We start from the raw sequence: 24,280 nt of genomic DNA, 5'->3' as shown, positions 1-24,280 counted from the left end.
TCTTTTTCTCTCTTTCGGCTACGCTACGCACGACGAGTGGATGTTCTGTACCGAAGCATACTTGTAACCGATCGAGCTTTTACTCAATAAGTGTAAAACAAAATTTTGTACATGATTGTAAATAAACTTTCATGGTGAGATATAAAGCTTCGGTTATTTTATATAATCAACGAACACTCAAGTTAAGTGGTGCATCAACCACCACAGCCTGTATTCTTTTTTCTCGTCAGATTAGGAATAATGTCGCGCGGGCCAGATAGAACATTTCAGGGGGCCGCATCTGGCCCGCGGGCCGTAGTTTGCCCATCACTGCCCCAGACCATTGACAACTTGTATGAGACATGGGGTAAAGTGGACCCTTTTAGCTTTTTATTTTTTGAACAAAAATTGTGTAGCATGTTCCTTCATTAATAAAAAGCAGTCTTAAAGATTTTCTTTCTTTAATAAAAATAACATTAATTTTATAAAATTTGGAATCACTACAGGCCCCTAACTTTTCTCCAGGCTTTGCGAAAATCTCCAATTCTGCTCCTCCTGACGGTCCAGATTACTCTCTATTGTGAGCCTGGTTGAACCCATGACACACATGGAAAAAGGCCCCCTTAATGCCCACAGGACAGAAAGAACAATCTAATGGTAATTGTTTTACTGTATCAATTTCGTTATCTGATATTATTATCCATTTTCAAATAACTAAAACAAAAACAGTAGCATTATATACAAAGTATGCCTAAAATATTTATTTTAAATTATTAAAGTTTTATTTAAACAAACAGCAAAAGATGTTACCAAACTATTTGATATTGCTATAGGCAGATTGATTTGCATCATGACTCTAGGAATGTGACCTACAAAGAATCAAAACTTTTTAAATTGCTACACATGAATGGTTTTTCTCAATTCAAATATTCAATTTTAACCATTTTTCATTTTTTAAGGCAAATATTACACTGAAAATATCAATTTTCTCATTGTATTAATAAAAATGTAATAGGAAAACAAATAAAGTAGGAAAGTTTCTATTTTCTGAGAATATGCGTGGTAATGAATTCAAAATGTAACATAAATGTGAATATGTAGGTTAAGTTACAGTAATGTTAGTTTTTATTTTAGAAAGAAAAAAAAATTTTTCTTAAAACCAATGATTTATTTCTTAAAAATAAAACCATTGCCTATTAAGTTCTTTTCTTTAATAACTCTTCCTTCCCTAAAGGCACTAAAACACTCTTTTTTCATGTCTATCTTAACAAATGGAATAACCACATGGAAAGAAATGAAGGTCTGGCAAATTCAGGTCAAACTATCTGTGAAAATTTCTGTGATAATGGCCCAGACTCAAATCTGGATTTATCAGAACAGCAGTCTGATATTTTAGATGTTATAGGTATAAAACAATGACGTCATTTTTCAATATAGTCTCCTTACAGTCCAATATACATATTACATCTTGGAATTAGCATTTTAATACACTTGAAAAATAATCTGCTTATAAACTGCCTCCTACAACTCTTCTTCACTTTTTCAAAGGACTTTTTTGAGTTTTGGAAACAGATAATAATCACTAGGAGTCAGGTCTGGCTGTAGGGTGGCTGGTCAAGCTCCTCGAACCCACACTCCTTCACAGCAGCCTTGGCAATGGCAATGTACACTGGCGCATTGTCCAGCAAGATGCAAGCATGATGTAAATTAATACAAGTCCAACTAAAATGAATCTTTCCAAGCAACTTATACAAATTGGCTGTAAAAATTGTTCTATTAGTCCACATACAGATGGCACTTTCTGATACTATCATTATTTTATTCCTATCATATCTAAAATATAGTTAGACCAGAAACTTTTAGCATCTAATTTGTACTGACAAACTGAATCTATTCTTCATTAAATCTTTTCTATAATGCATTTAAAATTAAATATTTTTAGTTTCAAGAATATTCATTATAAATATTAGCCAGAAACCCATTCATATGCATCTATCTAAGTGAAATCAGCCATGTCAGTGAGATGATCACATTGTAAGACATCATTCTACTGCTATGAGTGATCTGATCTGATTCATGGTTTTTATGATTAGCTTATATTGGGAATTATTTCCATCCTTCATCTGTATGCAAAAACTATGTTGAGGTTCTCTAGTTAAGAACAAAATTGAAATTGACATACAGCCTGTATGTATTAATATTGGTGAAACACAAGACAAACCTCATCCATTCAAGTTACATATATATATTTGTGTGTATGTGTGTGTGTAAGTATTGATAAATTTTAAGTAATCAAGAAATTCAGGAAAATGTACTGTTAATTCAATTAGAAACTTCAGACTAGGAGGCGTTAAAGAGAATTAAAGGAATATTTTAATCTTGCTAGTGCTTTCAACATAAATATATATATTGTCCTCAGGCAATTTGAAATAGAATTGCTATTGCTATTTCAAATTGCCTGAGGATGATTGAGGATGAGGAATTAACACAACTGTTGGCGTGACATCTAATCCAAGTGTTTAATATACCTAACAAAGTGTACATAGTGACTCAGACACCAATTAAGACTTTAAAGCAGTATGTTTCCATAAGATAGTAGAATGTTGCATAGACAAATGTTCTCTGGCTTCTAAATTACTTTGTTCTAAGTATAGCATGAAAAGAAACACAGCTTAAATAAGATCATACTTATTCTGACTCTTTCTGTTTTCACTTCTCATTCTCTTCATCAAGCACTGAATGTGCACACAGTTAACAAATAAATAGTTAGAGATCGATGGCAAATGGGATGGAGAGGCAACTGTCTCACGTGCCAAACTGGAGGGATACTAAAACGGCACCATAATGTTCATAGAAATATAAGTACCTTGGTGCTGTTCTTAGGTTTGCCTCATGTGCCAAATTATTTGGAAAGGTCCTGCAAATAGCACAGATATTCTGCAGGTGCAGCACCAAGTAGACAGAGTTATGTGGGTCAACAGTAAGCATAAAGAGCTGTCACAAAATATTTTCCTACAGTTGGGAAAAGTACCTAAATATTTTTAGGAATTTTGTTGAAAAATTAATGTTCTGTTAGAAATCTTCTTGCATATTTTCAGTATCTGTTTCTAACCTAATTACTGACTTCCTCTCATATTAAAAATTTTTTAAATGACAATTGGTACTGATGTATGTCATATTTGAGACACAAGATCAGATGTTTGGGTCTCCAATTTGGGTGAAATGTGGTGAGCATGAAGCTCACCACATTTCATCCAAATTGGTGTGAAACCCCTCATTCAGAGCTTGAATGAAGGGTTTCACACCACCCCCAGAATTGTTGACCCTTTGCAAGATTTTCACCTTCAAAGATCAGTTTTTAACATGTATCATATACTGCCTAATCTACAGTAGAGCATCGTTTATCCGAATCAATTGGGGACTGGGGTTGTTTGGATAACTTATTTTTTGGATAACCGATTATATACGAAAAAATATATTAACCTAACCCGTGTTGAAATTTTTCTTCGTTGCATGTCGCTTTGCGTTGAATTTTCATCAATGTTAAGCCTAACGTATACTTTTTAAAATAATAATCGTGGCTATTGTATAGTTAAAAATTATTTCTTTATTTCTTACAAACAAAATAAATATATTGAAAAATATAAAAACCAAAAAATATATACTTTAGATGATGATCTAGTGTCAAAAACGTACGATTCAGCACGACGCACAGTCCTCAAAAAAACAGCACACAAATGAGCCAGTGCTGCCAACTAAAAAACACACACCAACAAAAAAATATTGGATTAGCCCAAGATATAACCAAAGATTGCAGTGCCACAGCACTAACGAAAATTTAAATTTGCTGACTGGAATGCTTACTGATAAACGACGCTCTACTGTATATGTTTTGGATGTAGATGTGTGCTTTGGTGACCGGGTGGAGGCAAGCTCTACACCCCCTAAAACCATATAACATCAAGTACTCCACGAACAGTCAAGTGGGCTACTCGAAGCTGGCACAGTTGCATGGACTAAATAGTTAAATACGACAGTCTTAGTGGACGATGGTATTGCATATTGGATTAAAGTTATAACTGACATCCCGTTAACAGAAAAGAACCAAAAATTGTGACATCATTTCTTGTTAAATGAAAAAGAAGTCTCTGTAGATTTAACTTTCTTATGTTGTTAAGTAAAATTTATGCTATCCTACGATGGTGACCCTGCTTAAATTAGTGTGCTTTTAATCAAATATTTTTGTTAACTTATCAGTTTAGTTTGGCATGGCAAATTGTATGGTAGACCTATTTAATTATTTATATGATTTAACTCAAATTTTCCAAACTATGTTGTAATAATTATTAATTGGTTCATAAATTATGGTTTTATTTTATCCTGGGTCCTGAGAATATTCTGCACCACTGCTCATAAGTTGCATTGCACAACATTACTTCTTGCTGCCTGTAGACAGCTACGCGTGGTCAGACATACAGCCAGCAAACAAAATGAACAAGACAGCCAAGGAGACAAATTCCAACTTTCCATGACTTTTTCCAAATACTAATGAAAATTCCTGACTTCCCAGATGGTTAGGAACCCTGTATGTTATCATGCATTTATGGGAAGTGTGCTAAAATGTATTAAAATTTCAGCAAAATCCAGAATGTCAAAGCTTGGATGTCTCTTTGTCAGTTTCTTAGAATTTCAGAGCATACTGCTATTAGAAGTAGAATTTTGTTCAATAGAGAGGTTTTAAGGTCACAAGTAATAAAACACATGCTTGCTCTGCCCCTTTGCCATGTTTATGGTCTAGCTTCCACTTGCATGTTGTTTGTTATGACAGGTTGGCAGTGTTTTTTTTTCTATTTAAACTTAATAGAACTGCAGTATTTTTATATCATGGACAAAGTTAAAAAAGATGCTTTTCTGGTGGGCTATTCTTGCAGTCTGACAGGATGAGATACTGTTTTATAAAAAGAGAAAGTTTCATTATGTCAAAGTGTTGATCCATACAAAGCTAGGGTCTTTGTTGTAGATCAAGAGTTATGGCCTAAAGTAGAATTTGGTGACATCATATACTATTTGGTTTTGACGACAAATTACTACAGTCTTTCACAAATGAAAGTTTACATATCTTTATGGACCATAACAATCTTACAAGTGGCTGGATTTTTCCTGATTATGTACTCTTTCATAACTCTCTTGACATGCAGTTGGGTTATGGCTACTCTCATACCCCATGTATAATGTTGCCATCCAGTCTGGTGATTCATCATACAATGAGGAAGGTTTTCCTTTGGGGTAAAAAAAACTTTCAATAATATATTATTATGACAATTTAATATTAAATTATTATTGTTAATATACAGGGGGTTGCAAAAGTAGGTATACAGTTGTTGTTATGGAAAAAAATTATACAGGGAGAAAGAAGGAAGAAACAACATTTATTTTTATGTACAAATTACATCACAAATAAGGAATACAAACTAATAGAAGATAAAAATAATAATAATAACTCTCCCGTGGTCACCACCTGGTCGTGGTGGGAGAGCCCAGTAATTTTACAGATCCATAGGGCAATGCAGGCTGGACTCTCCCGTGGTCACCACCTGGTCGTGGTGGGAGAGCCCAGTAATTTTACTGATCCATAGGGCAATGCAAGCTGGAGCACAAGCTCCTGGTAGGGACACCCATGCCAGTAAGGTCTATGGGGAGAAATGAAGCTAAGAGTNTTTAAAATTAATTAATTTTATTTCAAACATTTCACAAGCAAGAAAAATGTATAATAAAATATTAAAAAAAGATTTTTTTAATCATAATACAATAGCTTCAGGCATAATGTTTATGCAAGATGCTACAAACAAGTTTAGTGAATGACTCCAGTATAAGGAAAAGTTCAGAAAACTAGAATCTAAAACTATTTTCCTACAAGAAAATAATATTTTATGTTATTTTATCCTTACTTTTAACAGTTAAAATTACTCCTAGTTTTGCTTTTAACAAATTTAGAACTTCTTGATGAATGGCACGTTGAATGGTAAATCCATTCACTCTAATAATTTGATCACCGACCTATAAAACAATTTGATTTTCTTTATAAAATATCCATAAATATTATTGGAAATTATGGAATAAAATCTAAGATCTAAAGAAATTTATTAAAGTCAATGTTCATGAAAGAGTCTACTCTAATACTTAAAACATGTTTAAAGCTATTAAATTAAACTATAATTTACATTAAGCCATATTAAGCATATGGCTTAATTAGTGTAATTATCCTTACCCTTACCCTTAACCCTTGACGATAAGCTTCTGATCCGGGTTGAACTTCGGAAACAAAAATACCCGTACCATGTTCCCAACCTGTAATTTATAAGAAAATAAATTAAAATATATAGTCTATGATCTCTTAGTATCAAAGCTGTTATATGGAGAACCTTCTAAACATTAAAACAAGGGATTAACATTCTTTGAACTTGTGGAAATGTTATGGTCTAAAGTACTTTTAAATTAGACTAGAAGAAATGTAACAAGACATTTAGTGAAGACAATATGCAGCACTCGAAGGCACGCGTCACTGAATGGATACATACTTAAGTCTACTCAGTTTGTGACTTATGTGTATAATCTGGCAAGGTGATTGTGCAGCAAGATCACTCTTGCATTTTATATTCTAAAAATTAACTTTCTATTAAATTTTATAGCAAATTGTTATATTTCCAGTTATAAATACATTGTCTTTATCTCACAACCAAATGATGTTAAGTCACAAAATAAAGACTTAACATGAGAACTTTCAAAAAATGTAATCTTGAAGAGTTCACTCTTATTAAAAATCATGGGTTTTCTATATTGACAATGCCAAAGCAAGATCAATTTATAAACAATAATGCATTAAAAACTCAATTTAAGGTTTAATTAATGCCAATTTTGGAGCTTAATTCTATTGAAAAGAAGGAGAAAATTTGCATAGAAAGCATGTAAAATGCCAATTTCATTGGAAATCCTCTTCATACTTTTTATGGAAAGGCCAATTTATGAGTGTGATCAACCTGTAAACAAGGAAATAAAATAAAATATTCTTACCTCCACGAATGGAAAATCCTAAAGGAGCATTGCCTCTTCTTTTTAGACTAATAACGCGTGAAGGCACATTTAAAAATGAGCTCTCTACATTCTGAAGGATGGGACTGGAATAAAAGAAAAACAGAGATAAACTTAAAAAATAATTGTGCACAACTCTCTAGAACATGTAAACATAATTTTATTAATTATAAAAGAAAGGTTTTGTAGGTTACATTTCAGAAAAAACTCCCTAAAACATAGTTAATATTGTCATTGTCCTTGAAGGTCGTTTAGTACCAAGTATAGTACAGTATATGTGCAGTCAAGCTATGAAAATGGAAGCGGGTAGAACACTTATCTTTCAATTAAATCAAGCATATTTCTTAATGGTCATCTCACTCTACTTCCGCTTTTTCTTTAAACACTCCATCTCTAGAGCAATGTTATCCGGATTTATGGTTTTAGGTTTAATCACCGTTACGCTACAATGCATGACTAGCTAGCGGGTCATTTGGGCATCTAAATATGGCACCACAAATTCTAATTGAAATCTCTTCCAAGTTAGAAATATTCATCAAATTAATCTTTACCAGGAAAACTTTAAAAATTTTCTATATTCAGCCTTCATTTAATTAAAACAGAAAAAAAATTGAGAAGGGATCAACATCAAACAATGAGTTCGTGACGGTCACGACAATGAGAAAATTCATAAATTTCTTATATCAGCGTGCAAAATTTCTAAATTAAAGTAGCAGTAATACATATCAAGTATATTTATAGAAGTATTTTAAATGTATTTAATCGTGTTCGTGAAATTTGTGGCCTTGCAATACGCAAACATCACACCCACTCAACCCTCAAAAGTTCTTGTATGGAGTTGTCACATGATGAAAACAATTTCAATTCATAAATTCATACACTAAGATGTACATTATCACATCTACGTGACAAACTCACCCACCGGAAAAGCGTTTATGCAATTGCAATAAGTACAAAGCGTTAACAGGAAAGGATTATGTTCACGCACTTGCATGCACATCATTTTCCTGGTAGTAAGTTTCACTTTTCCTGTCTCTGATGATCCTTATTTCTTTTTTTTTTTTTTTTCATGCGGAAGATACTGCCTATAATTAATTTATTCATAAATTAAAAATATTTTAAAAAAATCTAATAAATAACCTGAAATTCCGCATCAAAAACTCGTTATTTTATGATGTACGTGATGTGCGGTGGTAACACGTTAAGTAGGCCTTGCACGTCCTTAATTAAAAAAAAACGAAAAGGAGAAAAATGTTATTGTCCGTGGCATAGTTTTCTACATTTAATAAGATTTTCACTAATTTACTTTTGGCTCTGTGAAATGTCAAACGAGACTGCTTTAAGCAATGATAAAACAAGTGCATATAAAACAGAATAATCAACCTATAACACTGTTGATTATTCTGTTTTATATGAATTCCATTTTGTACGAGTCACTTAGATTTTACAAATACATGAGCCATTCACAGCCCAGCACACATATTTATAAAATCTAAGTGACTCGTACAACATGAAATTCATATAAAATGGAATTATTAACAGTGTTATAGGGGGGTCGACTTGTATATTAATAAGCATTGAAGAAACCAGAAATAAAAAGTCGCCATTTCTTCATTTTTTTCTGCACGAATACGATTTTCTAATTATTTTTTCATTTTCGAACATTCTTCTCATTAAATTTTCGTTAATCCTTTTTAATTTCTGCACATATTCTTTTCATTAATTCACTAATTACTTTCAATTTCTGCACGCATTTTCTAACCTACACTTTCAGATTTCACTCTTATTCCTTTCACGCACTTTCTAAATTACTCTTTTGCAAACAATAAAGTAATAAAATACAGCACCAAAAAAAAAGTTAAATAAATATTTACATTGTTCTCTAAACTCCATTTACATAATTGCAAAAGTTTAAATAAATCCATGGAAAAAAGAAATTGGTTCACTTTCGTTTACGAATGTATAAAAATCACTTCCTCGATTTCTTTTTTTAAATCGCCATTAATGTATTTATACCTTTATTGTTTACAAAAGTAATTTAGAAAGTGCGTAAAAACTATAGAAATAATTAGAGAAATAAATACTGTGAAAAATATTCGAAAGAATTCGTTAGAAATTCCTCAAAGGGTTCTCTATCTTTTGATTTAGAGAAATCATTGAAGAAATTTTTAATCCTTCGGGACTTGGATTGATCCCTATTGAAGAATTTCTAATCCTTTAAGATCTGGATTGATCCTGACAAATTTTCTAATCCTTAATAATGTAGAAAAATCACTGTAAAATTCCTAAAAAATTAGAGATTTCACGGAGTGATCCAGATTAATTTTTTAATCCTTAGTGATTCTTAAAGAAATTTCTAATCCTTCCGGACTTGGATTGATCCCGATAAATTTTCTAATTCTTACGAACTTAGGAGGAGTTTAATCACTTGTACTTTCCATGAAATATTTAAAATATATAGAAAAATTATAGAAAGATTATTAAGTTCAACGCAAGGCCTCAAATAAAGGCCCTCCGGGTATCTTTATACATATCAGAGAAGCCTTATAAATAAAGTACTGTATCTCTCGATTTAATCACCAGCGTAAATCCCTTTTCCACGGTAAATAAATACCCGATAACTATAAACAATAGTAATTTACCCGCACCATTTTCCATTTGTATAAATTATAACACGTAAATAAACAATTTAGCATTGTTTTTTGTGTCAAATTCGCGTGTAAAAACTGTATAAAATACATTAAATCCTTTAAAATTTTCTTCTACGAAGCCATAAAGGGGGACGAAACAACAGCTCTTACCCTCATTTCTCAATCCCCTATAATATAAAGGTGTACATTTTTAGAAAGGGAAAAAAACAATACAAAGAAACAAATGTAGGAAGTAAACAGTTAACAATAATATATTTATTATTTAACAACATAAAAACTGGATAATTTAACGGGAAGAGACCGTATAAAAGAAGTTTCTGGGTCTCAATAACGTCTCGAGATATATAATTATCGGGGATGAACTATAGACTTTCTCGCTTCTAGTTCGTGACCGAATTTCGTGACAAGTATATCCTAACTCGTCCTTCTTTAAATGGTCACGACTTGCTTTGGTAAAAAAGAAAAAAAAAACTTGAAGGAGTGGTTAAAAGAAACTCCAGATAATATCTAAATTCCCTTTTCTCACGTTACCTACTCGTTTATAATGGTCCCAAATAGGATCATCGACAGAATTTGATCATATGGGTGGGTTCGTTCTTCGGAGATTTTGGATTGATAACTTATTAGTGACGTATCTAGCGCAATCCAACTTCCTGAAGGATTCGTTTCCTGGTGTAAATCCTATTAATATGTGTCTAGAATGAAAATTTAAAATGTTCGTTAGGTCTTACGCACAAGTAAATTTAAATTTTGGGTTGTTCTGTAGGTCCTATATATGAGTGGCTTGGGATTTTGGACTGTTCTGTAGGTCTTACATATGTGTGGCTTGGGACTTTGGACTGTTTTGTAGGTCCTATATATGAGTGGCTTGGTACTTTGGACTGTTCTGTAGGTCTTACATAGGGATTTTGGACTGTTCTGTAGGTATTACATATGAGTGGATTGGGATTTTGGACTGTTCTGTAGGTCTTACATATGTGTGGTTTGGGATTTTGGACTGTTCTGTAGGTATTACATATGAGTGGATTGGGATTTTGGACTGTTCTGTAGGTATTACATATGAGTGGATTGGGATTTTGGACTGTTCTGTAGGTCCTATATATGAGTGGCTTGGAATTCTGGACTGTTCTGTAGGTCATACATGTGGATTGAAATTTAAAAGTTTTATAGGACTGAAAATATGGATTATTTATAAAAGAATATACCCCATATATATAAGTAAATTAAAAACCTGAACTATTTATATAATACTACAGTATAAATAAACTGAAATTTTGTACTAAAAATAAATATATTGACAATTTGGTTGCATAATATTATACTGTACAGTACTACAATACAGATACTATATATAATATAACTGTTCAGTAATCAAAGCATTTATAAGTAACATTCTGTTATGGATGACTTTCTAGTGATACAGATGACTTATGAGGCAGCCATTATCAAGAAAAGTGAAATATATTCTACTATTATAGTATTATTTCCGCAAGTCCTTCCTTCTCTAACAAGGTCAAAGGTGATTTTATCAAATAGTATTATATTTTTTGCACATTTTTTACGGTTGAAAATCGAAAAGATTGATAGATTTAACTCGCTTCAAATCAAAAATTCCTATAGAATTTTTGCTACCGTAGGAATAATTTATGGTCCTTGATAGACTCATTAGCATATTTTAAGGGGGGGTTATTTATATCCTGTTAGATAAGTGAGTCTGCGGTATATTTAACGGCCCTATCAGATTTTAAACAGGTGTCAAGACCGGATTTTTATATCAGTTTACTAATGCTATAGGAACAAAGTTGTTTATAAACTGTCAACATTTTGTGTGGGTTTTCATTTGCATCCTGTTTACGTGTTTCTAAACTTACGAAAGGTTTAATATGGCACACTTTAATACCACTAAAACAAGTTTTGTTTGGTAATGCTGCTACGGGAATAATCTTCTTTTAATTTATTATATATTTAGCAAACTATTTTCCATTCTATTCACGTCTCTGCCAATTTAACATCGTTTTAAACACAATAGAAGGCTCCTTTAAACACTTGCCGATACTACTATAGTAACAATTTTTATATTTTTTCGCATCTTAATAAAATTGCAATGAGTAAAACTACTTGCTAATGTCTTCGTTTATATCCTGTTGGCATCTTTCAAGTTTTTAGACATGTTTAAGGTAGCATTTTTTTAAAAAACAGGAGGTAGTACCCGAGTTCGGCAAGGTTCATTACTCTATTAGTATGTTTTTTTTACGCAATCAAATTATAACTTCCTTTCGGTGATGAAAAATAATAGGTGGAGTACCATTTCAACATGTAAACACAAACTTACCACCCTTCCTACACTTTCAGAATGAGGGCACAAAAAACGATACTGCTATAATAATAAATTAACAATAGTTCTGAGAGGGTAAATATAGTTACAACAGTCCTGGAAAGGACACGCGTACGGACACGTGTTTTTTTTTCCATTAAAAATACTCAGTCGCTTTTGCCCATGAAGTTCTTGCCATTAAAATAGTAACAATAATTCTAGAGAGCAAAGAATTATGGAAAGAGATACGTGTTATATCCATACGGTCCTTTTTCCATAACATTTCTTACTCCTACAAAAAGTATGGTAATAAAGGATTAGGAAACAAATATAATAATAATAATTAAAACAAATTATACATATAAAGAAACAAGCATTAGGAATACACTAGACGTAAGACGTGTCTATTATAATTATACTTTATATCAGGACGTACCCTCTAAAGGATTTGTTACGCTAGAAGTATCCTGTACGTGTAATAAATCGATACGATTTGTAGTTATAACAACAAGCAAACACAAAAATTATCAATTTTATAATACTTCTACGGTAACAACTATCCTGTAGAATACAAATATACTATAAAAAGAACCCTTGTTGGTGTAGTAGAGAATCTTTGTTACTACAGAAGTATCACTCCTAAAGGCGTAACAAATCGATTATTTTTGTAGTTATCGATTTGATTTGTTTATAATACTTCTATAATATTAACTGTATTGTAGAGTGCGTATATATTAACAACGATTCTAGAAAAGAACAGCAGGAACACTCCGGATACACTTATTGAGGATGATTGTTTACTATAGAAATAACATCCACGTATTGTACGGTACGTGTACATCGATAATATTTGTAATCGTAACGATAAAACAATGATATTTTGCAATATTTCAGAGCGACATTTTTCGTTGTACCGGATGAAACAGCGTAAAATAATTTATGTATATTATAGAAAAATACACATGCTGATTAGTATTTCCGGGTTGGGAATTATCACCTTAGGAATTTATCTCGTCAGCTGTCAAAAATTATCCTGGGGGTACGAAAATTTGAATTGTGCATCAGGTGTCATCGAGAACGTTTATTAGTTTACAACGACGAAAAAACCAAGAAAGAACATTTTTAAATTTACAGAACTTCATTCAAGAACACCAGAAAAAAAATAATAAATAAATAATAAGACGTGAATGAAACCGGATTTTGATACTGTAATTATAAAAAAGATGGGCACGTTGCATTAAAATAGCATGTGGTTCACACTGGGTATGAAAATAGCAAAGATTAAATATGAACAATGACGTTTGTTTCCATGTGTATTGTGACTAATTCGCGTGTTGTAGTGTTTCGTTATTGATTGAATCGACTTGGTTCCTAGAGTGAGTCTTACTGCTGCAATTCGTGTAAAAATTGACATAAATTTAACAATGTCGGAGCTTAAAGTGGATCCGGTTTTTAGTATTATGATACGAAAATTAGTTTTATTTCGGTACAAAATGGATCCAGTTTTTAAATGGCATCTGTAGAAATTGATTTGATTATATATAATTAATGATATAAAATGGATATATTGTTTATCTGTATAGTAAATAGTAGATATACCTAATTATAGTATTATTATGGGTATATGTGGATCAGTTTATGTATAAAAACCGACATATGACATTGGATCTAATCTTTTAGCATGTATATTATATATAAAAATGGGCAAAATTGTAACATAAGATACAAAAATGGAATTAATTTTAGTACATGGACCTGATAGATGATACAAAAAACTGGATCCATACTTCCAGACTTCTGATGGGAGCCATGTGAATATGATACGCCCCGTTTAAGATAAGTGAAGCGCGGAAATAGTTTTCGAGTATTAAAAAAACCAAAAAAAAAATACAACACGGGAGGTATTCTCTAGCTCAAAACACAAAAAAATTCCTGTTACAATGGTAACAACTGTGCAAACTTGCACTTGTAATTGTCTTATAGAATTTCCAGTAGAGAAACAATAGGAAATTCTTTCTGTAACACAATTATTTGTTATATGAAAACATTGGCTCACCTGTCTTGAACAGCGAGATGTTCAGCGTTCGTAGAAAAGCGCACGTGTCCAATGAACCACGAGGTCATTGACATGCTATGTCACGTTTCATTTGTCACCTTGTAAAATCTAAAATAGCAATACCCTACACGAGACGATCAAAATATTAGCATGATCAAGGTAAGTATGCGCTCGTATATCGAACCCAACACATAATACACACGTGTTGCAGTACTCGTTGCATACCTACTGCATAACATCTCACCTGTAGACAGGTGCATAACAGGACGTGACACTTCCTGCGGATTTAAGCCCTATTGATTCATTAGCAATATACAAAAATTTTTTTCGGGTTTAAAGCTCGCTTTGTTTATATTCGAAGCTTGAATCGCCCATTAAAAACCATGAGAAATTTATGAATAAACTCACCCAATTTCAGGTTTCATGTCGGATTTTACACAGAGACGTGTCTAACCACTCTCGCCGCATACCTAGCTCGACTGGTCACATGCACTAGTGTGGTGGCTTCTCTAAACTAGCGATAGAGGGCAGAAGTGAGGCGTAACCATGTATATATCAAGCGTAACAATGCCAGTTACGCGACTTAGTAGGCGTTTGTCAAGACGGGTGAATGGATGGAAATTAGAATTTTTCATGATAAATATTTAGGTCTTGCCGTATTTTGAACTTGAATTCTTCGTTTTAAAATAGGCTAGTATACTCCAAATGATCGAAAGTAATTCGCGTGATTAGCCGGATCGTGTTCGTGTTACTGCTATAAATCGCATTGTAGTGGATTAGTGAGAGTCGAGTGCGTGATTCTTAGATTAGAACTGTATAATCTATACATTAATTAAGTTATTACTGTACGGTACTGGTTGATAAGTGCATTATAATGTACAGTGTTCACTTTTTTTTTACCTTTTTGAGTATTGTAGAGTGGTAGACAACCGAGACGATGAACTTGATTTATGGATTAGAGGATAAGTGGATGGAAATTTGAACAAAAAGATTGTTTTTCTATTCAAATTTGTAGTGTGGAAGTTTACAGGTAGTTATATCAGAGTGTAAATACAGGAAACTTGACCCAATTTGTTAAAATATAGGTATGAAACGTGTTTACAGTTTAATCATCAATTTTAATTCTGTAGCAAGATCAGAAATTACAACTAAATAAAGTTTAATTCTACGGAACAGTAACTCCAGGTCAAATCTATCAAGTCATTAATGAAATATACTAATCCGGAATGAGCTTTCTTGTGAGTAAATTCTACAAATTCTACTTTTCTTGGACAGATTTTACAGATAACAAATGATGCATAACCAATTAACTTCCAGAAAAAATGAGAAAAAAACAAAAAAAAACCATTACACTAATGATAGCATTAAATAAAACTACATTGAAGCTAATTAAATTTGGCATGTACATTAAATAATCTTTTAATGATAGATTTAATGTTTTTCAAAGAATTTAAAATAATTGGACATTCGTAAAGAATTTAATTACGAAAAACATCAAAAGTATTGTATTGTTTGACGATAAATGTCATTAAAAATTCAAGCTGTGCAGAAATATTTATTTGCTTATAAAACACCCCCCTGCTTCACGAAGGGCACAAAAAGTGGCCTATTAGTGCCTGTAGGGAGGATTTGTTATTGGGCCAGAAATGGGGCCCGACATATCCAGGACTGATGGGTTACAATTTCGTAATCTTTCATAATCTGTGTTATACATATACATTCATTATTATTAGCTACAGACACTAATAGGGCCGTCTTTTGTGCCCTTCATGAACTTGAGTGGTGATGATGGGCCCAACTTAACAGGATCAAATCACCTATTGACTCTAAATTAAATTGGATCCTTGGAGTATGCAATTTCCTTCTCCTTGTCAATTAATTAATGATATTATGAAATATGTAAATTCTGTGTAATATAAAACAGGAATCCAGAACATACAAANATAAATGTAACTAAATAACACTGAAGAATGGATACCTAGGATTGTATTACATTAAAATTATAAATGATCAATCATTGACAAGGTTTTTATAACTGCTTATAAATAAATACATAATAAACAAATTTTTTACTGTTATTAATTTATTATATAATCAAAGAAAAACATTTTCTTCTTTCGTTTGTAAAAGTAAGTATTGATTTTAACGTGAATTAACAACTTACATTATGTTAATTTACATTAAAATTATTAGATTGTATTGAATTTTCATGTCTTTTTGAAACGTATTTAGCAATTTAAACTATTTTAAATAGATTTTTTGCTCATTTGAACAGTTTCTGATGTTCATTCTCCTGTTAATCTTATGGCATAAATTTTCTATCCATGTTTAAAAATAGATTTCATATATATATATGGTATTTATATTTTATTTTGTATTTATGATTACTCACAACTAATTGTATGCTTCCACATTTATGACCATATTTACATATTAATATATTTAATTCTTCTTACATATTATCATATATAATAAGAATGATAAAACACTTTTTTTTATATAAAATGTGATATACATTATCGGTATTTACATGTAATTAAAAGTCGCTATCGCTACACACATCAAGAAAAACATCAAATGCCTCTCTGTTGCAATTGCCATCTTGAGTAAAAACGTATTTGTGAAACGTTCCATCCACACATATTGCTGAAAAAATTTAAATTTCTAATTTCCGTATATATTTAAAATATTTTAAAATTGTAATTCTTTATTTTGTGAAAGAAACAGACTAAAAATTGTCTTACCGTAAACCGAATATTTTGATCCAAAGGCACATATGCATGCACATTCAGCGGCAACTGTGAAATTAGCCAAAGCCCACTGAGAATCAACGTACTGACCCAGGAAACCCATTTTTGAAAATCTGGAATAAATTATTTTATGTTACAGTAATACCCCTTATATATATATATATAAACATACAATAAATTAAATTAAAATATTTATATTTTATGGAATATTAACTATATACTGTGAACTCTCATGCAATGCTTACAAAATTATAAAAACATATTACATCACATCTTATTTTTGTAAGATGTAATATGAAAACTACATTCTAATGTTTCAAAATGTAGAATAACAAACAAAATTTTAAAATTTAAAAGTAAATTAATATTTTGAAAATTTAAGATACTTGGCTTAAATTATAGTAGTAATAATAATTATATAATATACAACAATCATGCTAAGTTGGTAAGATGCTAGTTGTATTGGAAATTGGTGTATATTTGTGACATATTTACTTATTTAAATTCAGGTCAAGAAAATTTTTTTTTACATTATTAATCCCTGGCTGAAAAAGTTTGAGGAAGAATGGTAAATGCAAAATGTAATTTATTTTACTTACGTAGAACGACGATTTAGTTTTGTATCTTTCAAAGCAAATATGTGGATTGTTCCTTTGTCACTTGAAACGCAAAGAAATTCTGAATTGTGACTAAAATTAATGCTAAAAATAAAGAATTAAATTTCTATTAGAGTAAATCAAATGTTAATATATATATATAATTAAATTAAAACTTAAAAATTAGTACCAATATAATGTAGCAGGATCTGCCCCTCTTCTCAATTCCACAAGTTGAATTCGTTTCATTGTATCAAAAACTCTTATTAATGTTCCCTACATAAAAATTAAAAATATAAATACTGAAATTTATATATAAGAATATTAAATTCTTCACACTTTATCACAATAGAAATAAATTACGTCCATGTAAATCACTTAACAATAACCCAATAATTACTTTTTTTGATGCCGTAGCCACCATTGTTCCTTGCTGATTAATTGCTATACATGCAATTTCTGCTTGATGAGCACTTATAGTCACAGGGGCACTTGACATTCCAGGTTCAGTTGTAGTTAAGTCCTACACAAAACAATTTAAAAGAATTATTATTGTTATATATAAAAAATTTCATTTTTAAAAAATAAAATAAAAGATGTAATATTAAATACTTTGCAACTCAAATGTCACGACCAAATTTTTTATAAATTTAATATACTGTATGACTTAATTCAAAAATAACCCAATTACAATTTTAAATGTACTTTTAGAAGTCAAATAAGTTTACATTTTTTAACTTAGAATTCATTTCTGAACTTCCAAACTTTAAATCAATAGAACAGTAGTTCATTTTATAAATCAGTGTCAAACTGAATTTTTATAATCTTGATTATCTGATCTAAATGGAAACAGCAGTAGGTCAGACAATAAAAAAATTTGTATAATACAGAATCATGTATACTAAGAACTTTCGGAAACTGATTGATAGAATAGGCTCCGTAATTAAGAAAAAATTTAGAAACATCTCCATTTATTCAGTTTAGAATTGTATTCTGCTTAACACTTGCATACAACTCTAAATTGGACTAAAAGAATTTTTTAAATGTCTGGCAAAGACAAAAGAGTAAAAAGAATATAAATGTAACTAAATAACACTGAAGAATGGATACCTAGGATTGTATTACATTAAAATTATAAATGATCAATCATTGACAAGGTTTTTATAACTGCTTATAAATAAATACATAATAAACAAATTTTTTACTGTTATTANCCTAGGATTGTATTACATTAAAATTATAAATGATCAATCATTGACAAGGTTTTTATAACTGCTTATAAATAAATACATAATAAACAAATTTTTTACTGTTATTAATTTATTATATAATCAAAGAAAAACATTTTCTTCTTTCGTTTGTAAAAGTAAGTATTGATTTTAACGTGAATTAACAACTTACATTATGTTAATTTACATTAAAATTATTAGATTGTATTGAATTTTCATGTCTTTTTGAAACGTATTTAGCAATTTAAACTATTTTAAATAGATTTTTTGCTCATTTGAACAGTTTCTGATGAATTTAACGGGAAGAGACCGTATAAAAGAAGTTTTTGTAAAACCACCTGAAAGGCATGGCTTATTTTAAAAATAAAAAGAATATTTTTCTGCTCTGAGTTTCCTTGGTTCTTTGTCTCTGATAAAAGGCAGTTAAGGAGTAAAACAAACCAACAATTTTAAGGTTTTAGTTATTATTGTTTTCGTAAAAATTTAAGTTTTAATATCTTTTTATAATTCTTTAAGTATACAAGTACAGTCTNCTGTTATTAATTTATTATATAATCAAAGAAAAACATTTTCTTCTTTCGTTTGTAAAAGTAAGTATTGATTTTAACGTGAATTAACAACTTACATTATGTTAATTTACATTAAAATTATTAGATTGTATTGAATTTTCATGTCTTTTTGAAACGTATTTAGCAATTTAAACTATTTTAAATAGATTTTTTGCTCATTTGAACAGTTTCTGATGTTCATTCTCCTGTTAATCTTATGGCATAAATTTTCTATCCATGTTTAAAAATAGATTTCATATATATATATGGTATTTATATTTTATTTTGTATTTATGATTACTCACAACTAATTGTATGCTTCCACATTTATGACCAGGAAATACAAGTAACTGACGTTCTGCACTTGCAAATGGACTGACTTCACAAAGACCTAAAATTAATTAATATTTTATTCAAGTAAACATATATTCTATAAAAATAAATAGTCTATAATACATATATGTATACATAATTCTATTTCTAATATTGAAAAGTAATCGTAAACAGATTAAGAAGTGTTCTGGAATTTAGTATTAAACAAATAGTTTAATGCTAAGTAAATATATACTAACTTTACTACAAAAAAAATCTCTTCTGAGTTAATAGCATGAAAAAGTAAAACATTTCTTTACAACAAATCTGCTGGTTTAAATTGCTATGTCAGTATAGTTATGCCATCTTATTTTTAGTAAATTTTTGCTGGTTATAAGTATTTTCAGTTTACTTTTAGACCAGGGATCAGCAACCTATGGCATGTGGGACAATTTTCAATGGCACTCTGATTGAATAGAAATGTAATAAAAATTAAATTTAAATTTTTGAAGGACATTATAACCAGACCAATTTTGATACTAAATATAAGAAAATTGGTAAAATCTTGTCAATACACAGAATAACATTTTAACTCAGGTTTGGCATAACAACACCACTGAAAGGTTGCCAACCTGTGCTCTAGACCATCTTCAAGTTCTCTATCTTTAAAAACTTTTATCCGTAAGTTTCTTGTGTAGCATTTTTAACATTTTCTAAGGAATCATTTATCTCCTGCTTAATATGACATTATCACATATAAACTTAAATTAAAATTACAGTAGAACTTGGTTAACTCAAACTGGGATAACTCAAAGTCATTTTCTTTCTACACTCATCTAGCATAGGAATTTAAAGGTTAAATCTAACTGGTTAACTTTAATTCCTCAAAACTTTTTAACTCAAAGTTCAAATCTTTTTCCCAATCAATTCAAGTTAACCAGGTTCCACTGTATTTCATATCTACTTAACTGATAATCATATCCTTTCATGTCTCTCCTTAAAATATTTTTCAACATAAAATATTTCACATTGACATTGACTATAAAGCAAAACTAATAAAAGACTATCAGTTAAATGTATATGACAGTAAAGATGAAATATTAAGTAATCAAACATCTTTACAATACCCGATACGATTAAAGCTATCCATCTACCAAAGCCGAATATTATTGGGCTAGAAATGGCTATAATATTAATAATTTAATAGACAATTTGGCACTTGAATCATGAAATGCCAAGTTTTTAATTTAAATATCAATTTAATATACATTACAATTGTTATTACATTACAGTATTTCATTTTAACAAGTTACAACCATTTATTACATTGAATTTGGCTTTCTCAATCTAGTAACAATAATAAATTTAATATATGAAATGAAAAGAAGTAAGCTTTAATATTGTTATGTCTATAGTTATATTATAAATTATTTAAGATTTGCATTAAAAACAAGCTGTGAATAATTTAGCAATTTTGTTTGATTCATTTGATATATTTGGATTTGACTTTTTTTTTTACAAATTAGAAAAACATTTGCAAATGTCACCAAAGTTTAACTTTTATATAACAACACTTTTACTGGTAAATTTTCTTTGTGACTTCCAGCATAAAATTAAAACAAATTCCTAATAGAAACACAAAATGATAAAACTTAATTAAATTGCTTTATATTTAGGGTTGGCTTACGTAAATTTTATGAAATAACTAAACAAAAAATTATAATGTTTGATATGACTAATACCTCATACCATTAAAATTTTACAGCCACTTTCTAAATGAGAATATCAAAATAATGAAATGGCAGCACTATTATCAAAGAGCCACATTTATTTTTAAAAATTCCATGTTTAAAATTGTTCACAATAAGAATTTCAGCTGGATGCTAAGTCCAAGCTTTCTTCAATTGTTATTATATATATATATATATATAATGTATTAAAACTCATCAGTATAATGACTTAATTCTTTACATTACACAAATTTATGCACAATACATTTGGTTATAAAGTGGCTGCAGAATTTAATGATGTGATATTTTAGTCATATTGAACATTATAACTTTTCATTTAGTTACTTTACAATTTCTGAGTTAATTATATTATTTAACATGATAATAATAAAGTGATTTATCTTTTTAAAAATTAAATAAATCACCAGAGAAATATCCAAAAAATAATATAAAACAAAATATGAATAAAATGGAAAACACTACACACATAAATCCTAACTTAAATTCACTAAAATTTTATTTAGGAAAGAATTTTTATGCCAAATAAATGTTATATAATAAGTAAAAATGGAAAATGATTTACAATAACAGTTTATATATGGAAATATGTTAAAAACTATTTTTATTAATACTATTAATGTTAATAAGTACTAAATATATAAATATTGTATATATTTGTGTGTGCTAGCAGAGCATCGTGAAGATATTAATTACAAATGGGAGATGTACAACAGAGCTAGCCAAACTAGTGATGAAATATAACTTTGATCCTTTTGATCACAAGTTTTGTTGGTAAAACACTGTGGGGATAGGAGAATCTTGTTCATTTAGGAGTCTGTTTATTACATCAATGTGCAACTCTCCCACACTTGATATTCCAGTGCTATGGGTTGCACTGTTCAACTTGCTAAAATTGTAGGCCATGCAGTTATGTGACAGGAACATACTGGTGACAAGGGGCTCCAATGTTTACATTTTGTTTAAATTTTCTTTATATTCTTATCAATTATTTATGTGTACGTGGTGTGTTCAAAAAGTATCGGACCTTTGGTCAGCAAAAATAAATTTATTGACTTTGAGGTACAAAACCCTAATCTCCTTCAAAGTGGTCTCCTTGGTAATGTATACACTTCTCCCAGCATTCCTGCCATTGCTGGAAACACTGCTGGAACGCATCTTTTGGAATGGCCATCAGCCGGTCCGTCGCATTCCGCACGATGTCTTCTCGCGACTAAATTTGGGTTCCTTTTAGCGGCATTTTCAGCTTGGGAAATAGCCAAAGGTCACACAGAGCCATGTGGGGAGAGTACAGAGCGTGACGAACCACAGGAGTGTTGTGTTTGGCGACGAAAGCCTGAATCAGATGCGCAGAATGGGCGGATGCGTTATCACGATGGAGCTGCCAAGTTTTGATTGACCACAGATCCGGTCGTTTGCGTCTCACTGTATCGGAAAGACGACGAAGGACCTCCTGGTAGTACTCCTTTGCGATGGTTTGGCCTTGTGGTGCGTACTCATGACACACCACTCCATGAGAGTCGAAAAAACTGTCAACATGACCTTTGATATTGCTGCAGACCTGCCGCTCTTTTTTTGGCCTCGAGGATTGTCCCTGAAAGCCTGCTGAATCTTGCAAATGGTTTATGCTTGGGTATTGCCAAGGTTTTTGGCAAAATTTGATGTAATATCGCTGCTCACGTTGTTCAGTCATTTTCCAGCTTAGTGGAATCCGATGAGAGCACACTACATGACCTCACTCATAGGCCAATTGCCAATGACTGATGCTTCCTGAAGGCAGGAAAAAATTCAGGGCTGCGCATGACTGTCCCCTCCACAACTCCACCGAAGGAGGCCTCTCGCGCATCGTTGGTTTACACAGAAAAAAAAAGGTCCGATACTTTTTGAACAGACCACGTATATTAATTCTGTTATTTTTTGTTAACTATTGCCATCGTATATTATGTTTATTTTGTAATGGTGTATAATTTTGTATTCTGAAATTTTTATATTCCTTGCTTGTGAGCAAAGAGCAATTTGAAAATGTGTTTTATCTCTAGATTTATAGCATTCCATCCACCATATTACTTGAAGAAGGTTATATACTGTTGAAAGAGTTCATACTTGTTAATTAAATGTATTTACCAGTAACACCAATAGACAGTTTTTATATTTTCATTTATATGAAATAATTTCATTTATCATTTATAAAATTTGTATCTAATTTTAAATTTCAGAGTTTATAACAAATTTTAATTACTTAATTATTAATTAAGTAATTTATTTTACAATATTAAATTAAAAACTATTCATTTTCACTTACCATTTGGATTTTCTCTTGTATCAAATGTAAATAACTTTGATGGATTGTTTGGAAAGCTAAAAATGTGTATCTGGTGTTTTAATACTACAATTAATCTGCAAAAAGAACATTTTAAAATAAAAATTTTGTATTTCAAATAATGAAGATATGAAAACAAAATTTATAAAATGACAAAAATAGTGTAAGATAGCAGAAATTCCTATATTAGAAATAGTCTTTAATAATAACATTTCGCGAATTACGCAACAATTGCTGTTCTTAGCTACCTGAGAAAATCTCCCGTTACATTTTCTCAAAAGCAACATGACGCTTTCTCGTGAACTATTAACCTCTGCACGGCCGAAATCGCCCGTGAATATCACCAGAGACGGCCGAAAAGAGTCAGTCGCCGCCGTTCCTCTGGATAGAAGTCGTCAGATAGCAACCGGACTTTTTTTTGTGCCTCCTATTTGGATTATTTGCAACAGGATTTATTAAGTGCCAAAGAAACTTGAACGAACATCGTTGCTAGAACTTTGGATTAAGTCAAGAACTTGATTATCAATTATCAGCTATTCAAGAATCAACCAAACTTTAGGTATTTATCACCCCGCGAATCGTATGTGAACTCTCTCTCTCCGCGACAACACTTTATCCAATAGATTTTTAAATAAACCATTGTTAATTGTTAAGTGTATCTGAGTCACTTCCAATGTTGTCTCTCGAA

The 24,280-nt window shown here is 30.7% G+C and overlaps 2 protein-coding genes across 2 annotated transcripts in view; both read right to left on the bottom strand.

Annotated features, from left to right (window-relative positions):
- Window positions 1-14,810, bottom strand: part of LOC111639130 (harmonin-like) — a 35,832-nt gene extending 21,022 nt beyond the window's left edge. Inside the window, exons 1-5 of the mRNA XM_023384912.1 lie at window positions 14,498-14,810; window positions 7,051-7,154; window positions 6,254-6,327; window positions 5,928-6,036; window positions 5,123-5,258 (exon numbers count right to left, since the gene is read on the bottom strand). Of these exons, the coding sequence (XP_023240680.1) occupies window positions 5,123-5,258; window positions 5,928-6,036; window positions 6,254-6,327; window positions 7,051-7,154; window positions 14,498-14,514 (440 nt within the window). The 5' untranslated portion in view covers window positions 14,515-14,810. The remainder of the gene's footprint in view (window positions 1-5,122; window positions 5,259-5,927; window positions 6,037-6,253; window positions 6,328-7,050; window positions 7,155-14,497) is intronic.
- Window positions 14,811-16,525: 1,715 nt separating this feature from the next.
- The window catches only part of LOC111639129 (WD repeat domain phosphoinositide-interacting protein 4-like), an 8,514-nt gene continuing 759 nt past the window's right edge, over window positions 16,526-24,280 (bottom strand). The window contains exons 2-8 of the mRNA XM_023384911.1: window positions 23,575-23,720; window positions 19,518-19,603; window positions 17,836-17,958; window positions 17,626-17,711; window positions 17,439-17,540; window positions 16,834-16,952; window positions 16,526-16,735 (exon numbers count right to left, since the gene is read on the bottom strand). Of these exons, the coding sequence (XP_023240679.1) occupies window positions 16,626-16,735; window positions 16,834-16,952; window positions 17,439-17,540; window positions 17,626-17,711; window positions 17,836-17,958; window positions 19,518-19,603; window positions 23,575-23,720 (772 nt within the window). The 3' untranslated portion in view covers window positions 16,526-16,625. The remainder of the gene's footprint in view (window positions 16,736-16,833; window positions 16,953-17,438; window positions 17,541-17,625; window positions 17,712-17,835; window positions 17,959-19,517; window positions 19,604-23,574; window positions 23,721-24,280) is intronic.

This window comes from Centruroides sculpturatus, unplaced genomic scaffold, assembly GCF_000671375.1.
Source record: "Centruroides sculpturatus isolate CEXI.00-Female unplaced genomic scaffold, Cexi_2.0 scaffold1280, whole genome shotgun sequence".
NCBI lineage: Eukaryota > Metazoa > Arthropoda > Arachnida > Scorpiones > Buthidae > Centruroides > Centruroides sculpturatus.
The sequence above is the reverse complement of the archived record's forward strand: the minus strand, read 5'-3'. Positions and strand labels throughout refer to the sequence as shown.